This window comes from Hippoglossus hippoglossus, chromosome 23, assembly GCF_009819705.1.
Source record: "Hippoglossus hippoglossus isolate fHipHip1 chromosome 23, fHipHip1.pri, whole genome shotgun sequence".
Classification (NCBI taxonomy): Eukaryota; Metazoa; Chordata; class Actinopteri; order Pleuronectiformes; family Pleuronectidae; genus Hippoglossus; species Hippoglossus hippoglossus.
The window spans coordinates 6,865,572-6,885,456 of record NC_047173.1 but is presented as its reverse complement, the minus strand read 5'-3'; the positions used below and the strand labels follow the sequence as shown (position 1 = coordinate 6,885,456).

General features: G+C 42.1%; 1 protein-coding gene across 2 annotated transcripts in view; it reads right to left on the bottom strand.

Moving 5' to 3' along the window:
• The window catches only part of tbc1d22a (TBC1 domain family, member 22a), a 119,245-nt gene extending 99,360 nt beyond the window's left edge, over positions 1-19,885 (bottom strand). For both annotated transcript variants that reach the window (XM_034578222.1, XM_034578221.1), the window contains exons 1-5: positions 19,667-19,885; positions 19,160-19,216; positions 17,116-17,299; positions 16,146-16,410; positions 12,390-12,572 (exon numbers count right to left, since the gene is read on the bottom strand). In XM_034578222.1, coding sequence (XP_034434113.1) covers positions 12,390-12,572; positions 16,146-16,410; positions 17,116-17,299; positions 19,160-19,216; positions 19,667-19,728 — 751 coding nt within the window. In that variant the 5' untranslated portion in view covers positions 19,729-19,885. The remainder of the gene's footprint in view (positions 1-12,389; positions 12,573-16,145; positions 16,411-17,115; positions 17,300-19,159; positions 19,217-19,666) is intronic.

Genomic DNA, 19,885 nt, shown 5'->3' with positions numbered 1-19,885 from the left:
GGATGAATTTTTACATGAATGAACCAGTAGGCCACTCGCAGTGACATCTGCCTTTTACACATAGAGTGGTGCCGCTGCAGCTGTTATACAGAATTAATTTAAGTCTTTAGGGGTGAAATCGTTACCCAACGTGCACCTCTACATTCATTACACTCTGAACAGCTAGTCATGGGTGTCTCTCCTCTTGCCTTGCACCCTTTGAACCTTCATTTGCACTGTCAGACAAAGAAATTACTCCATGAATCTTCTGGACTCGGGCTTAATTAAACTATGTTATATTTCCCCCACCTGGCATTAATCTCACCGTTGGGGTTTGGAGAGGGGGAGTTAAGGGGCACCACTTGGTTAATGTTCCCATCCTGATGCTGCAGTGATCTGCAGAAAGCCCCATCCTCTCTGATCAAAGATTTTAACGGGAATGTTGTTTGGGAAATAAACATTGGGCCTCATGCAAGAACAAGTAACATGCTGAACTCCATCTGTGTGTATCTGAGTAGACGTGCACAAGGTTAACAAATTATCATATTTAACACCCCAATAATACCATATAAGGCTGTGCTTCCTGCCCAATGTCAGAAGTATTCATTCATGAAAATGACACCAAGGAGTAAAATGAAGAACTTAACAAGATCAGAGTTTAAGGTCCAGATTTCAGGGATGTAGAGAGGTCTAGACTTTTTAGCAGCTTCAGAAATGGAATAAGAGACGGACTAAAGCAGTGCTGTTAATGCGGTTCCAGCCATTTTCTCTCAATGCTGGAACAGACAATGCACGACCTTCATCCATTTCATTACTATACATACTATACATGTTAAAATATGACATCATGCAGTCTCTTCACAAGGTCTCCTGAATCGGTCAAAAAAGTATGAATCTGTTGAATGTATCTTGCACGAGGTCCATTGTGCATTGTAGAGGCTTGTGTGTGGGAAGGTACCGATGTGGGGAAAGATCAAGGAGCAAATATGTACTTGGCAATGTGGCCAGCAGAAGTAGTTGTGCCTGTTACACCCATACATCATACACAGAAAACCATAGACAGCTTTTGCTTCTTCGCTGTATTCCAAACTCTCTCTTGCTGCAAGCCAGACCGTCACAGAATCCAAACCACAGTGACCCCAACGTGAGCCTGGATGACTTATAGACCTACAGTTGACTGTCAAAGCACTGATGCTCTGTACCAGTCAGCACATGAAAGAACAATGGTTAACTCTACGAGGATAAATGTTTCATCACATCCTTCCCGTTTCACACATTTTAATTAGTCCTGGGCTAAAAGGCTGCTTTGAGAAGAGATCTCCACATGGAAACACATAATCCATAATCCATCTGTGAAATAGATTCTGTGGTGATGCTTTATTCTAATGCAAATAGCCTCTCATAGGAAATGTGTAAACCCCCCCATTTCCCTAAATGCCCACTACACTATGTAGTAGCCACACTCATGTGAGCTCTAATTCCTGTGAAATAATTTCTGAAGAAGAAATCTCCATTTCCCACAGAGGGAGCGATGTGAGCATAGTTGACGTGCAGGCTAAATTGCAGATGTCGTTTCATTAGTGTGCGGCTAGCTCATCTCTCAGAAAACATATCTGACTCTCCGGGGCATCTCTTGTGCATTATGAATGAGACAGTCAAGCCCTCGCTCCTCTGGAATAAATTAAAGACATTCTGTGACATTTTGAAAATTAATCTGTTGTTTTTGCTCAGCGGGCACTTGTCACAATATGGGTTAGAAAAAGTTTCAGCAACTGTCCTGGAGGCGACGTGCTGCTGGCAAAGTTAACGGTGCAAACAAGCCATATTTGGCTGACAAATTTGTCACCCCACCGTTACATAGAGTCGTCTGTACTGGAATAAACTCTGCTACCAAACAATGCAGCTGTAACTCATAAAAGCAAAAAACGACCCATACACTTAATTCACCCCACAGGCAACCCTTTAAAAGTATATACATATAGAAATGCAAGCTGGTACAAGAGCAAACACAGCTTCCCTAATGGGACCAATAATAGATCACATTATTATACATGTGCATTGGAATTAGTGTGATCAGATTCATGGATGTTTAATATGCTGGTGGCACACACCTCAGGGGGTTGGTCTGGGAGAAGCGAAAACACCTGTAACATCAGCAATGTGCAACTCAAGGGCAGCGGCCGCTAGTCTTTCCTCTGTGTGTCTACTGTATTCCATTATGCATGAACTTACAGGGGTGCACTTTGTCTTGGCTGGAGTTAAGCTGGGGACCACAGGGGGTGATTAGGACACCATGTACCTTCTGTTGAACACCCACAACAGCTGCTCTGATGTGGGACCCTCGGAGGTAATGAATGCTCAATGACTCTTGAAACATTCAGAGGGCAAAAAATAACTAAATATCATGTTTTTCATTTCATTAAAACTTATTTAATCCAGCCAAGAGAACCAGAAGGATTATACAACGGCAGCCTGAGAAGCGTAGTTTAAAAGGAACAAAACATGGAGTTGCCCATGGTAGGCACTCATGTACTTTTGCCTACAGCAGCTCCACTGAAGCAGATGGGGAATGGGTGTCTTGATAAAGGCCACCTCAAGTGTAGTGTACTTGCTGAGGGAGGAGAGGATGTGTCTTATTCACCTTTCTGGCCCAGATTCTCTCAGTCTGCTTGGGGATTTGAAACACTCACATGTGGGTCACAGGACCAGTTCTTTAACATTTGGCTACAGAACACATTTTCAATGGCAAGGGCCTAAAGAGAGTGAAACTAGAATTTAGGGGCTTGGCTCCACATATAAAAATACCTCCGCCAAGGCCCAACAGTCGACTTATAAAACCACTATCAAATCCACTAGATGCAGATATATATTTGAATCTGCATCACTCCTAACCAATTATACACATTCATTAATAATAGTACCCCAAATATCCATTGGACATTGGTAGAAATGTTAAAGAAAGTGAAAAGAAAAAATGTTGGATCTACCCCTATGTATGGATCCATTCCCTTGGCCCATCCTTCCACCAAGTTTTGTGGAAATGCGTTGGCAGCGTTGTAAGTGCCCTTGCATGCTGTGCTGGCAAATGGTAACTGGTAACTATAGTTGTTCGATGACAAATTCATTGTTGGATGCCAGTTCGACTCAAAATGTGAAAAGTAAACTCCAGGAATTCATTGTGTTTTCAGAAACAACGACGAAAGAGATGGGGAGTGGGGTTAAGGATCCTTAAACAATTACATTTTGATTATAATGTGCATGACACACACAGGGCAAGCATGAATTCAAGTGCCAGCATTAGAATCATGCACGCAATGATAATTGACTGTTTGCCTCCTGAGTGGACAGGAACAATGGAGCTTGAGGAGCATTTCTGGCCGAGTGAGGGCACTTACAATGAACAACCATGAAACAAAATCAATAAAGAGAGTGTGTGTGTGTGATTGTAAGTGTAAAAACTGAACCTGCACACACCTTCCATGTCTGCCTGTCTCCCTGCCTGTCACTCAGTCTGCCTACCTGTGTGCATGCCTCTGTATGAAGGCCAGGAAGAAGAACAGAGGACGGCGAGGAGGGAAGAAGTGCTGTCAGTCAGTGCTGGCTGAACAAGGAACTGATGGGAGCAGGAGGGAAGACGGTTGGCGGGCCGGAGCCATGCACTATTCAGGCAGCATTCAGACGGAGCGCGACCACTGGGGCAAAACACCACAAGGTTCACGGCAGCACACACACCTGACAAAACTGGCGTTCAGATTCTGCAATGGGAGGGGGTTGCCGTGGCAAATCAGGGGTCAATGGTGTGTTTTTCACATCCAGAAGGGTCCAAAAGTCTCAATGGGAACGTGGGCTCAGACTTTTGGAGCCTACGGGTCTAAACCATAAGAAACACAACAGTCAGCGGTTGTGTCTATCACTGTAAACACAGTGGTATGTCCTCATAAACACCTGTCCTGGATAATATTACAACGGTGAAAAAAAGTGGATGAATGCCGTCCCTTCTCGCACTGGGACAATCGGTGTCACCTGAAACCATTTCGCCAGCGAGGTCAGAAAAACAATACAGTCAGGACGGACACCTTTATCATGCAGTGTATTAAAAAGTTAAGCTCCCCTCCTATAAACCTTGAATACTGTGAGAGAGTCCTGAACAGTCTAACTCATCTAGAGGACAAAGTGATGGCGCCAGGGAGCAGACGGCTCATAAACTAATGGGACTCTTGTAAAAAGATACTCCCCCCTGGATTATACCTGCTCAGGAGGCCTGATGGATGGCCCAGATGGCTGGGAGAGGACACCGAGCATAGATGAGTGAACAGGTGTGAGAATGGGTGTGTGTGCGCACGCACTATAACGAGGACTTGTGTACTCTATTCCCTGGAGCTTTCTTTGCCTTTAACTGATTTAGATCAAACAAGCTCTAAAATATCTGACCTAGTGACTCTGTTTTTTTAAGGTGGAGACATTTTATGTGGGAATATGCAGAAATTTTGAATTTTATTTTTATTCAGATTTTAGTTTGTAGTGATTCTTTTTTGGAGGTGCAGTTTTCTACATTTGTCATTAATGTGCTTAAACCAGTGTAGATGACAAGGTTCAACTGGTAGATGTGGAATTCAGTAGACAAAAGTCTGATCATGTTCCCACATTGTGGCACATTAATGAACAAAAAGTCTGTCAAACTGCAAATGCATACAAAACAATTACTTGAATAATTAGTTAACAATCAACTGACCAGCAGAAAAAATTATAATTACTACATTAACCATTTCAGAAATATTTTAAGCTCTGGTTCCAGCCTTTAAAGGTTTACATTTTTTAATAAATAGTTTTGGACCGTTCAAACATAACAAAATGTTTGAAGATATAACCTTTGATTCTATTAATTGAAAATCAATATAATCATTGATTAATCGATGATTACTGATTATAATCATGAACTGAGGCTTGAGTCTTCAATCTAAAAATGAATAATTGGTTGTGCCTCTACAATACAGCATTGGCATTTTTTCATCTTCAAAAATAAATCTTGAAGCCTTGAAACTTATTACTTTTGAGTCATTTTGGTGTGGTCGGCCACGAAATCAAATCTGGACTTTCATTTGATATATATTATATATTTCCTATATCTGGTGTTTGCATGACTTTAACATTACGTAGGTTGACTTCCAACTTTGGTGATGGGTTGAGGGAGAGGCAGGGTAAGAAAAGAAAAAACTAACACAGGACAGTATTATTAATCATGTATAAATCTACGATTTAAACAGACTTTATGTAGTTGATGAAAAACCTCTGGCTATGTTAAGTTAGTAAATCACTAAATGTACATAACTGTGAATTTAAACTAAAAATGTTGACGGGGGAAGCATAAATCTGCAGTTGCTATTTGCTGGCAGAGAGCAGATGTGAACTGTAGAGGCTGAAGTATGTTTATTGAAGCTTCGCTTTGAAAAGAAAAGATTCACATGGAAGCACGACCCGCTGTAACATATGAATAAACTAAGCCAGGCAGTCAGGGAGGCTCCTGACACGGGACAGCTTCTGGTTTCACCAACCTTATTAAGTCAGGTGTGTTGCCTGGGGACATGCTAGGAGGCAGCCCATGCACTGACATTCATGTGCGTATAATATACATACATCCCTGACTGTAAGCATGGTGATTGTGCAAGAAACACACCGTGGAGAACTCTTCATGAAAGCAGAGAAAGTGAAGAGAAGAGAGGGTAAAATGCTGAGAATTTGAGTTTTTCTCCCTGTATCTATCTTCTAAGAACGGGTCGCATACAGAAAACAACGTACACTGCATTTTCTCGCTTTCCTCATCAAAAGCTTACGATTGAAGTCTCAAATAAAAAGAATCCTTCCACTGAGATTTAACTACCTGGCCAATCTAATGCTGCATCATCTGTTCTTTTACACTTTCCCGGCTACTGACACACACACTCCCAAAGTTGTCACACACACATGCACAGAGGCATTAGGACTGAGTTAAATTGAATTACATCGCCACTTCCCACTTTGATGGCGGCTATTAACTTGGCAAACAGCGCTGATGGTAAGCCTATCATATGGTGGCTGCTGTGTAACAGGATTGCAGATTGTAGCACTATAGGCAACCCATGGCAGGAGAGTAGCAGGCCTGCTAACAGTTGCTGCAGTGAGGGTGAAGCAGCGCTGTGGCGGTGGATGTGTAACAAAGAGCTGCAGCACCCCCAACAGAGAGGAGAGACACACCGACAGGCACCGAGGCATTGGAAGCAGCAATGAAAGTGTGTCTGCATGTTCTCGTGGGCAGTTATTTAATGTATTTTCTGTGTTCTTATTAGTGGTTGGCAGCTTCTTTATGTTTGCTATGTGTTATTTAGTGTTCATGACCAATAGTTGTTTGTAAATGTACGTGGGAGTTTATGTGTGAGGTGGACTCTGCCTCCGATATGACGACTATAAAAGCAAACAGAAAACAGAAAAGAAGAAGAGGAGACAAACAAGGAAAGGTACTGATGAAAAGAGGCAGTAAAAGACGGTAAGAATAAATTGCCAAGAAAGAGAAGAGAAGGACGGACCATTGCCATAGCAACAGCAGTATTTCTGTGATCCAGCTATAACTGCTTGATGTCAGATGCCAGCACTTGGTCTTAAAATCTATTAAATAAGAAAAAGATATGCAAGAAAGTCTGTTAAACCTGGCATCGTGGCTTATAACTCATCACAGAACGTTTACAAAATTGAACCCTAACACTGCTTATTCCTGAATTTGATCAGAGCTTTTTTCAAAAGCAACTGAAGAAAAATTGAATCTATAACAAGCTACAGAAAAATATGACAGACCATCTTGTCAGACACGTCATTATAGGCGGGCCCCGGGGGGCCAGGAGGGCTGTGCCCACCAAAATGAAACAGACAGTACTTTTAACTGCAAGCTATAAACTATTCAGTGTTGTTTATTTATAAAGTGGAAGGGACCGAACTGGAAGGATGGCATATTTGCTCTCTGCAGCGGGCTGCACGTGCGGCTGTTTCTCCGCACGGAAACTGGGCTGGTGGCCTGGTGTATGCTCACAGAATACTAAGCTTAGATAGGTGCAAAAAAAAGTACAAGAAAATGGTCCGTATTAACTCTACCAACAATAAAGTAGAAGAACTGATTTTGTTTTACATGAATAATTAATGATTTTAAATAGTATTTAGTATTTTAGATGTTACACATTTTAGTTTCAAATATCCAAGACTGCCTTAGCAATACAAATATTTTTTTTTTAGATATGAACAGTCCTCATGGATTGTGTTGGACTCCACAGGAAAATCTAGTAATTGACTTAACATTCAAGTACAAACTTTCCATCTGACAACTCGTGTAATGTAAAAAATGTTCCCAGCTGAAATGACTCCCTCCTCCTCCTCACCCAGCGTTAGAGTGGTTGCTGTGTTCAGGTTCATGCGAAAGACAGGCTCGCCTCGGGACATCAGCAATAATTAGGTGAGATCAACCCCACATCAATCACCCTCCTCACACACATGCACAGGGTCATCAACCTCTACGCGACCTTACATGCTAAACAGACCATTGTCACAACCTGTCACAAGGCTCGACAGAGAGAGAGAGAGAGAGAGAGAGAGAGAGAGAGAGAGAGAGAGAGAGAGAGAGAGAGAGTTAAAGAGACAGAGAGAAACTGACAAGGATGTTAAAGATCTGAATGCAAAGGGGATCGTGAAGACAGGTTGGACAGGTATTATGATCAAAAAGACTGAGGAGATGACACTGACAAGTGAGGAGGTGGAGGTGGGAGCAGGTGAGTGAAGGTTCGTACTCGTCTTATTTCCCCTTCAACTCTACACAGGTTTCATCTGTTGTACAGGCAAAGTTTCAAATCACTTCAGACGTGAGAAGTGCAACTTGAAGCTGCCAGCACCCGTGACAAGACTAACTCGGCTGCAGCACAAAGTCGAGGCAGCTATGATGCTTAGTTCATCCAGTTCAAAAATTCATAGAACGCCCGGCACACACAATCAAAAATGGACTGACTGGAAACCCCAGAGACCTCCAGCCCTGACATGTCGCCACGGCTTGTCCCGAGAAAAACATGGCTGCCGCTGCAATTAATGACACCATTCAACTGAGGGACCGGCCAATGTATCATCCCAGCGCCGCTTCCCCCTCCATTTCCTTTGAGCTCAAGGACAGTCGGTCGAGTTTCTCCTTTACACAAGGGGGCGTCATCCCCGCTGACAGTGTACCGATCTGTGTGGGGAATTTGTATGAGTGTGAATATGTCAAAGGCAGCATGCGGGGAAAGTGACCTACGCTTTAGCAGGGAGGAGTTTAATCCATCTTGTCGTCGCCCTCTTAACTGGACACTGCAACAATCTGCTCATGTGTAGATGGTGAAATATGAACTCAGTATTTTAAACCAACCAAGAAACATTCTCGAAAATGACTCATAATCACAAGAATATATTAATATGGTTCAGTTTTGTGCCAGAAATATATACACTAGAGCTACTTTGAGAAATGCATGGAACTCTGCGAACGGACGTTTCTAACACGCAAACATCTCAGGATTTTTAAAAAACTGTGCCACACATATAGAAAACACTGATGAAGATGTCAAGTACACCTCTGGTGTTAAGAGCTGACGCTGGTGATCTCTGCAGCGAAACTAAGAAGTTACGTCCCGCCTCTGCCTGCTGCGACACCTCTCACCTTAACACTCCAATTTATGTGTCGTTGTGAGCACGTCCGACAGCTGCGTTGTTCATATGTGAAAGGCAAACTCCGCAGAAACTCCAGACCCGAATGTCCATACATTTTTGTCTGAATATGGCTTAGGTTTGAATTCTTCCGCATGGTGAATATTTCATTATTTTTCCTTTTGGAGTCTCATCTATATCCCATTCTTTGCTGCTGCAATGACCCAATTTCCCCATGGGGATCATTAAAGTTTCATCTTATCTTATCTTATCTGCCCCTATCCCTCTCCCCTCCGTTATCACCCTCTCATCGCCCCCTCATCGCCCCCTCCCCCAACAGTCCTTCACTTAATTATGTCCCATGAATGAAGTTCATCTTTCATGCTGCCAGCAGCCGGCAGCATGGCTCACCCGTTCTGGGCTATCCAATCATGGCGCATAGACCAAACTAAATTTAGACAGCCGGCGTGTGATGCCTGGCGGGCCCTAATGGCGGCTGACGTCTCAAGACAATCTGCTGATGTACAGGATACACTCTGGCTCAGGCGGCTGCAACCAAAGTTGACTAATGCTGATGACTTGTGAACCAGTTTGTTTCGCTCAAAAAGTTTTCAAGGGGATCGCGAACACAGAGGTGAATTACTGTGCTGACTAAGGCCATTCAAACTTAATGAAATCCTGCATTTACATTTTAGGATCTTGGCCAATGCTAAGAGTAATCTACATGAGGCGAGTAAAGCAGTGGCAAAGTGCTCCGAGTGATGCAAACCTGCACACTTCTTCAAACAGCAAAGCAATCAGCCACCCATGTTGACGGCACAGGATTTGTGTATGTAGGTTGCCTTCACCAAGATGTTCTAGTGGAGGCAATGATTATATGATCATTAATAATTAAAAGTAGAAACCCACTGATTTTACACACTAATGTCCGTGTACAAGTGTTGCAGAGTATTACTATTACTATGTGGAAAACAACATTTATAAAGTCTGATGAATTGCATCAAGTGATGTCACTTGCATGAGCGCGTTTGGGGACAAGTTTGAAAATTAAAGAAAACTATGTGTGAGGTTAGAAAGAGTGGACCTCTGTGACGTGCTCCTCATCTCTGCTTGACATTAAACACAGCTGACATAGCCGCCCCCGAATCTGAGAGCAGACTGTCATTAGTCCAGCTGCTATGCAGGTAATGTAGGCGCCAGGTTTTCATGGGAGAGAAGTGTGTGTGTGGTTCTACTGGATTGTCCATCATTATTGTTAAAATATTATGAAAGTGGAGTACTTTTATATCTACTTTCTAATTTCAGAAATCTCTGTCTTTGGCTTAAAGTATCTCAAGGATAATTCATCTTTCATCTTCATTCATCTCAGCTTCACAGTTGGCATGTGTATGTTTCAGGGCCCCAGTAAGTACAGTGTTGAATTTTGGACAGTTGATAGGCTCAATATTCTTAAACTTGAATAAACTGGTGACCAGCGCTCTGTAGCAGCGGTGGCTGGGACTCTTGAACTTAAGTAACGTTGTTAATCATAACAACCGTGTGTTCACAACAACTGACTGTCCAGTTCAGGTTTCTGCGTAATGAGTTGAACATTACTTAACTTTGAATAAACAGATGTTTGGGCAACAGCAGGTTCAGGGTTCTGCAAACTGAGTCCTACAGTCGGGTCTTTACTCGCCACGACTAAATTACTTCAGGTCACTTTTGCAGAGAGAAGTGGAGGCCTTCAGTGTAAGGCACAAGACGCAAGGTAATTTTCTGCAAATAAAAGCCTGACTGATAGATCTGACAATATTTTCATATTTTTCATTAATATTTCATTATAAGGATATGTCAGCTGATAAGTCACAAGAAATATCAGTGCATAAATACTCAAGATATATTTTAGATCTGACTAGGCTGCTTTTAAACTGTAAAATATCTTGGTCACAATTGTTAAACAACCAAATTTAAGGAATAACATGACCTGATATATGGTTACCCATTGATATTGGATAATATCAATGGATTGATAATCTAGTATTGATTGGGCATTACTCTAAATTTTTCATAATAACATTTCTTACATAAATCCAGTATCAGCTTGAGTCCATCATTTTACAATAAAGGCCTTCCCGTGCAGATATTAAGATCTCTGAAGACCACTTATTGTGAAAGAGGAGGCCAATGAGTTACTTTGCATTGGCAGCAGCAGTGACACCACATTTCTGCACTGCAGGAATCAAGGAGATGAAAACTTGCCTCTAATACTAGCCTGTCTGAAATAAATGCCTGGTAGCCTCTTTAGATGTGGTAAATTAGGCCCACATCTACCACTTGAGGACGGCGGCTACGGTGTTTAAGCGGTGTCATTTCTGCAGTGAAATATCTCTGACACAGTCTTTTTCCATTTAGCATATTTAAGGTATTTAGACAGGCACATAACCCATGCTCTTGCTAACTACAGCACTTTCATAATTCTCTCCACTGGTCACACTTCAGGCTCCCCTTCTATCAGGCAGACTCAACACACACACACACACACACAGTAGACGATCAGGGCATTAAAAAGTACCCAAGGACATCAGATTCATTCTTTCTCTTGACATAGACGAGATCTGAACCCAAAGGGGCTTTTAACGTAGTTTGACAGTTCCTCCTCCTCCATTCATCCACTCCCATATTTTTTATGCAACAGTCTCTGAGGTCATAGACACAAATTAAAGCAACTTCTATCAATTTCACCACATGCACTCATCCTCTGTTGGATCATTTGTTAACGAGACAAACTCACTATAATAATAATACAGATTTAAAAATGCTGCCTATGAATTGCATTCAAAAATGTTTACAAATATACTGATGCTAAGTTATATTTGGTCTATTAACATAACACAAATAAGAATTAATCATCTCTGACAACAGTACACTGGCAGCACTGACAAAGAAGTTGACTGGTGTGATTAAATACAATGAGATTAAGACAACAATTTTTTGCTATAAATTAGGATAACAGATAAGATTAAGATAACATCGTATTTTTAGGATAAAACAACTTCATATGTTCTTTTATGCAGTATACCGGTATACAAGTAAATAGAATGTTTTAATATATATACTTCAGGGAGTCCAAGTCTATACGTTTTTTCAGGTGCCCAACACTGCTGCACATAACTGCAGGTGTTTCTGATAAACTACAGCTTCAAGGTACATATGCAGTATTTCAGTATTTCATTCCATAACGTTATGCCAGTCAGTTGCACACTGGCCACTGGCTGGATTCTTGACATTCAAACTCTACACCCAGAGTGGCTCGATTCAAAAACTACTCTTTGATGTAGTTTTATCGACTTGAAAAAAGTCGCTGCAACAAGTTGGCACAGAGCAGACAAGTTAAGTTTCAGAGGACAAAAGGTCAGCTGTAAAGAGGGATGTCTGCGAGGATATCATGGCCACTGGGGTAGCAGTGGTTAGCAAACAGTCTCTGGGGTTGGATAAACAATAAAGGCCTGTCGTTTGGTTAGAACAAAGGCCTGTCATTTGCTTTTGTTGTTGGTGGAATTTTTCCCCTTGTAATCTGCATGTCCAGATGGCGGGACGACTTTCTCCCTTGCAGCGTCGTTAAAAGCGCAGCACAGCTGGCAGCCCGACCGAGCAAACTATGAGTGAGAAGCGAAGGAGCGCAAGGAAATGAAAGAAGATGACAGGGGAGAACATGGAGTACTTGTTGGATGAGTATCTCTTACCTAGATCTGTGTTGGGGCCGGCCAGCAACTGTTTGAACTTGTCCAGACGGGACGCTTCCCTCTCGGTCATGACTGGGGTGCCAGACGTGTTCTGGTCGGCCATGCGAGCCACTAAAGGGATGAGGGGTGGCCGGTGGGGCAGAGACCGCTGTCTGTGGAGGCCTGCACTTTCACCTGCTGCATCTGGTGGGCAGATAATGACATGAGACGGGAAGAAGGGTTACGTCACCACAAACACAACATATACAGGGATTTTATATGATGCAGCACAGGATCTTGTGGACACGATAAAGGTCCATTGTCATATTGAAGGCAACGTATTTCAGTACATGCATGACATTTTGTGTTTAGTCCCAGAAATGATCTATAGAATCTGCTCCGACGTCTGGGTTTGGTTCTCAGTCTGCACAAACTTTGTTATTTATGAATCTCATCCTCCTGATCTGACAACATGGGTGAGGCGAGGTGTGGGCGGAGGATAAAAGTATTCGACGGCTCCGTATTGCTCTGTACTCACTAAACCATGGCGACCTTTGAGTGATCCAATCAAATCCCCAGGATTTGATTTAAATCTCTTCTGGAACACATCCCAGCCCACATATTCATTTTCACCTCACACTGCTGAAAATATAGATGCTCTCACTTTTATTTCACTGTAACATCAGTGAGCCCAGTTTCTTCTATACAGAAAAATCCATTAATTATGTTTAGAGGACGTGTTTCGTCCTGTTCTATTACACTTTCAAATGTGCCCTTTTTCAAGAGAGAAGAAATATTCCCCCGAATTGAATCTGAGCAGCAGTGAGGTGACACGACATGTCGGGCACTGATCAGTTAATCAGTAACTGCTGTGCACAGCAACTCACTTGATAGTTAGACTTTTATCAAAATCAAACTGAAGATCTGCTTATTCAGGAACACAGAGCCAATAGATATAAAAGGTAGGGTTGTTAATTTGTTCCTGAAAGACTTTTTATCTTATTTGTTGAAAATCCTTTTCACGTCCCAACAGCCGTCAGGCCATGAATAAATAAAGAACTAAAATAACCATGGACTGATGAAATGATTGGCTGGTGTCCCTGTCTGCCTCCCATGCAGGAGAGACATACACCACTAAAGCAGAGACGAGGTTGGTGAGCGACTCACAGAAAGGTCGGCTTCTAGCAGTTTTCAGGCAATGCGCTTTCATGTGTTTTGGGGGCTTAGCTTTCATGAGAGTGCTGATAGGAGGATGTTGGGATGTATCGATTGGATATTTTCTAAATGTAACCTGCTCTTGCTAGCTTTTCCAACTGTACCAACCCTAGCTTTTCACTACAAGTCTAATCTGTATTACTAAAAAGTAAAAGTAGGAATCAGTCCAACACATGGTCTACATAACACCAGACACTTACACTTGGAATCCAATGGCCCTTTAACATTACTGTATGGTTCCAGCCAAGTGGGAATGAATGTAGTTACTGTTAATGGTTTGTTTAGTGAAAAGCCTCCAGGGTGGCAGCAGTTGCACATTTTCTGTGAAGCACATTAATTCAGTCTGCTGAGGGCCACATGTTCCCCCAGATGTGCAAAATGAGAAAAAGACAAGACAGTGTGCAGAGGGACGTTCCTTGTGACATGAGCACTAAAACTTCATAAAGAACCTTGTGTCCATAAAAGGGTTAGGGTTACTAACCCTGCCAACATTTTTCATACAACCACAACATGTCTACTGTGTGGATAGAGTCACATCAACTCCATAGCAATTAATAAAACTGGAACGCTGCCTATTTTAATAACCCCTTTCAATTTTTACAGGAGCAAATGAAAGGCTACAAATCTGTTCCCAACTTTATTTGCTCTTTGAATAATTAAAAAAGATTATTAGAGGCGGCCGCAGTGTCTTTGTTGTGGAATCTTTTGTATGGCTGTAAAAATCTACCCCCTTTTACAGCACATTCACAATTCACAATGGTCCAGTAAAAGAAAAAGTCAGAGGAAGTTAGTTGTGTCCACTCGTCTCTCACAATACACTACATCAACTATTACAAGTGAGGAAGGACGTGTGTCTGTATGTGTGTGTGTGTCAGTACTATGACGAGTATGTAGGTAGGTAGATGGAGCCTCACTAACAAAAGCCATGCTGTGTGCCATTATCCTATTAGACTGGGCCAAGTGTGTTCACACTATTCTGAGGAAGAGGGAAAGGAAGACGAGAATAGATGAGAAAAGAAGAGACTGGAAAGAAAGGCAATGAAATAAATGACCAACCAGCCGAGTATTAAGGTTTGCATATAAGCGTCAGTGTTTTTGGGACATGCTCGTGTTGTGACAGAGCATGCAAGCCTGGGCTGCGTCTCATCTGAGGAGATAAGAGGAAGTGCCTGAAGGCAACAGACTGCTTATGTCATCTGTATCTACACACAGCAACAGGCAAAACAGCAGACACCCAGCCAGACGAGCAGATGACCTGCCAGACAGGACAACAGTCACGCAGACGTTCGACGTCTGCTGCACTCGCTGATGTTACAGTCTATGAGCCGAGCAACAGCAAAACCGTCTCTATGTTTAGAAGGAGCACGGTGCTGTCGTACCCGAGTTTACATTTAAATACATGCTTCTATTTTTTTACTTAAATGATTTGTGACTCATTTCCATGTTCTCTAACTGTACACTGTCAAATCCACAAGCAAGTTCAGCCAAAGCACAACATTGGCAGTCTATCAGTAACACCGCTCTACAGAGTGATAACATCAGTCAAATTCCCATGGCTCATTTCTCTGCTGTTTGGATGCTGGATGATTCTGTTGAATCAGGATATCAGTTGAATGTGGTGACACAAAAGGACAACAAAGCTCAGATTCTCATCTAGGGACCTCCTGATGGCCCAATGGTTATTGGGCAAAGCAAATAGGCACATGCGCCTTGGGCAATGGGTTCCCAGTAAAGATCACATTAAGAGAGAGGTGAATGGGTTCTCTGCTTGTAAAAACTGCCACAACGTATGAGCTTTTGATAGCTGCAAGCTAGGCACGTCGTCGCTATGGAAACACATTGACAGCTGCAGGAGCACAGATGCTGAGATAATTGACAGAAACTTTTCGAAGATAACAACTCAACCACAAAAACAGAATGAGAAGGAGCCAATAACCGTGTTGGTGTGAGTTACTGTGTATGTAGCATGCGTGTTTAATCACGGGTGACAGGGCAGGTTGTTGGTCATACGATAACAGGTACACACTGGTCCGGATTTGACTTAGAGATAATAGCGGGTAACTGGTCTGTATGCAGCTTTGCGGATGCGGGTGGGTTTGCAAATATGGACTCGTGCAGGACTTTGGTCCCCAGTTCAAATCCCGACCAGCTGGACAGTTTACGGTGTGCACTTCCTCAAGTCTCTCTCCCTCATTTCCTGTAAACCTGTCACTGCCACTATCAAATACAGCCATATAAAAACTCATGCAAAAGTATATGCTCATGTATTCTATTCATGGTGGATTATTAAATGTCAATATGGTGTTTTAAACTTTATTTTTGCAGGATGTGTAGCATCAAAACACACTGTTTGCAATATGATTAAAATGAAACAAGAAGAAAATAATAAACAAACCTAAATTGAGGCTCAGAAAAAAAAGTTATAGGCAGTAACACAGAGGTTTCAGGGTGTCTTTTCAAAAATATTCCATGTCACTGTTGCACTACAGATAAATACAGTCCAGCTTTTAGTATGCAGGTAAGCCAGAAAACTTTGGACACTGAGCAATGGTGTTGACTCACCTTTGGGTGACCCAATTGGAGCTTCGCTGTGGGATTTAACCAGGCGACCATCAGTGTAAGGGCTGCTCTGGGAGGCAAACGACACCTCTGGGCTGGTCACATCGCCTTCCTCCACTCTCTCCTCCACCTCCTCCTCCTCCTCATTCTCCTCGTCCTCCTCTTCGTCCTCCGCCGTCTCGTCCTGTGTGTCCTCGTTTCTCTGTTCCAGGTCTGTGGAGTCATCCAGCCGCTGTCGTTCCTGTTGCTTGCTGTGATTCTCAATCACCTGTAGAGTTAAGAGAAAACCCTGATGAACTCAAGCCATTGAAATCTTCAGTAAATACAGTATTAAAAATGTCCAGTGTAAAGAGACACATACTGCAAAATTGTATAAACCTAGGGAAGATCCAATTTCTACATGAATAATAACCCATTAGCATGAATCCCTCTAAAATGAACAGACAGATAAATAAACAGTACAGTAACACTCATATTATACTTCACATCTGCAAATAAGCAAAGGACCAAATGATGTAAAAATGTGGACGCCTGTGTACATTCCGATTTGTTAAGAACATGGTCGGTGTGGCCTTAACATCACAATAACACCAATTATGCATGTGTCAAAGTAGAGTCCAAGCAGACTAAACTTATAATAACAACAACTCCATATCTGTGATGTACACTGCTGCCAGTGTGAGTCCACAATCTTGTACACTTGAGGGCAAAGTCACCTTAAGTTCCTTTGCATCCCTTCACCACCATTAACTGCAATTTAATTTTAATGAGACAAAAGATTTTTTGTAATGTTTTGTTCTAAAATTGTCTAGAAAATTTGTTTGAAAGGTTCAGACGTTGGTGAAATCCTTCTAATAGACAGAAAAGAAGAAAGGAGAAATAGGGTGGTACAGTGAATATGGCGACTGTCCTTTGACCAAACCCTTATGACAGAAAAGTATCCATCCACGAGCCTCTGCATGAGTTTGTTCACCTTATTGGCCGTCTCCATGACCACCTCGATGTTAAGGTTCTGTGCAGCCATGGCCAGCAGCTCATCGTCATCATCCCCAACGTCCCAAGCATCACTTGTGATGCTCTCAAACTCCTGGAAGGTGGTCGCCTTCTTAGGCTTGCCTGGTGTGGCCGGAGGATGTTTGTTGGCTGCTTTAATTAGACTGGAGAACAGAGAGAGAGGGCCATGAAGAAAGAGACGATAAGGGGAAGAGAATGCGATTAAAAGAATTGAGAGAAAAGGGGAAAGTGTGGGCAGGAAGGGGGAGAAAGGGAAGAGAGAGATAAAGTAAATAAACACAGTGAGTAGGATAATGGAAAAAATGGGTAGGGATGAACAGTTAATCATTGTGGCATTGACAGATGGGGAAAGAAATACCAGCCCTTTGAATAAAAGAAGAGCTTACCAATTAATAAATAACATAACTACCATTTCAGCTCATGAAAATATATAAATATTTGCATATAAAAACACTGAAATCTGCCAGTAATTCACAACACTCAAAATTAAATACTCAGGTACGTGAGCCTCTTAATCTTAAACACTTGAATCAAAAGCAGGATGGAATCTAGTCATGTTCAAAAGAAAAAGTTTCACTCCGTGGCTTTCTTTGTACTGCCAAGGTGCGCTAATTTCTTACAAAGATAAAGATTACCATGATAAAGAGACTTGTCCATATTAGGTAACTTTTTATCATAACTTGGAAGAAAAAAGAAAGCTTGAACTTTCATCCTGACAAAAATACAAGCAAATTAAATTCAACCCTCTATGGAAATCTACATGATTAAACATCAGACAGAAGCAAGAAAAGGATTTTTAATGAGTAACAGGCTGCTTTTTCTATCTGTGAGTGCGTGGGGGGACTGGAACAAGATAGGTACAGTCAACAAAATAAAATAAGTCCAAAATAGCACAAAATATTTCCAAAGCAGACGTAAAAAATGAGGAAGCTTTAACAATTAATGTTTTCCACACACCTTCCACTTCAAGATTCTACAGTTTTCTGTGTTCTTAATATGTAATACTCACTGTAAAGTCCAGTATTTTCCTTATTACACTCAATACATTTTTTTACAAATCACATATACCTCTTAAATCTTCACTCCATGTAACCTAATCTGTTTGCACAGGGCATGATTTCAAGCCTTTTAAATAAGTTAACATGAAAGTGAAAGTATGATAGAGTCACTTGAAGCTGATCAGCTGTCAGCGAGTCCACCAACTAGAATTTCTGGTAGGTTCACTTCCTCTAAAACAAGAAGTGACAAACGCAGTTCAAACAAAAGGTTTCCAGAATTACCAACTATTTATAGTTTCATACTCTCAAGCACAGTGCCGTTATAGTCACACCTATGAAATCACAGCCCACGTCTTTATCAGCTGTCCAATAGCAAAATAATGGATTTACATTCCTGATTGGTGTGTGGCTAAAAGTATAAAATGATACCTTATTAATCTGTGCCACGGCAGCACTTTTCAACTTTCAATGAGCAGCAACCCCTTTAAGATTTGTGCATTCTTTTGTTGCTCAAACGTCTCCTGTCAAATAGTATCTCACTGTGGGCTATCATAGAGAATAGAAATTAAATAGAACCATAGGAACTTCAGGCAGATGCAGAATCATTCAATATGAATATATTAAGATCTGCCAAATATTGATAATAACAATGATAATTCTTACAAAGGGACTTGCAGCTCAATCAAGGTCTCATGTAAAGAAGAGAACACTATTAATTAATACACACTGGTATAACCTGTTTGATTATCAAAAGAAAAAGCATCAGATGGGATTTTCCATAATGAGAAAAGATATGTTCATCCACTTTTATATCTGAACAAAGCTTTATTTAAAGGATATTTGAGGTAAATAGACAAAACAGTTGAGAATGAGAGCTATAATTAGGTTTCAGATATAGTTTTCCAAACTGAGACTCACTGTTGAGACGTGGAAATTAAGGGAAGCAAAAGTTCACACGAAAATCACAGGATGCTTGACAAATACAAAGAGGTGCATTGGACTTACTTAGCATGGAGGAGCGGGTCAAAGGGGGGGTGCTGTGCTCCGTATACATGTTGAATGCTAAGGAAGTGAGGAAGAGGAAATGTAAATGAATGAGCTCGTAGCTGTCAAGTTAGCAATGCTAGCTTGAAGTTGCCCCAAACAATTACCCATTAAAGCTGCAGTAGTGCGCATAACAGTGACGAACATTGACACCCATAGTTACCGTTAGATACTAAATGTAACTGTAGAGTTATTTACAACTCTGTGGATTGGCTGTAGGTAAATGACTTAGACGTTAGCCGCTGTTAGCAACCTAGCCGGCTAACAGCAGCTCGGTGTGACGTGTCTGTGAGGCTCTTTCAGCACAGACTTCACCGCATTATGAGGCGATGGACGTGCACACATCGCGGGGAGACAGCGGGACAGTCCGCGAAAGTTAAAGTCGCGTTTGAGGCTGAACGGGGCAGCGTCAGTGGAGCTAGGCTAGCTGCTGCTAAGCTAGCCGCCAGCAGGGAACACGTCACTCACCTGCCAGGAACCTTGGCTGCGTTTCTCTTCCAGAACTGTTTCCTGGTCCCGTCACTCGACATCTTCCCTCCGCGGCTCCGGCCGGTCCTCGGCGCAAACACCCGGGCGCTGTCGTGGTCCGCGAGACGTGGGAAATGTGTTTATTTACAGCTCACCAAAACTCAGAGAGCTGCCATGTTGCCACTGCCTGATGGGCGAGCAAGCGCGGCTGTGATTGGC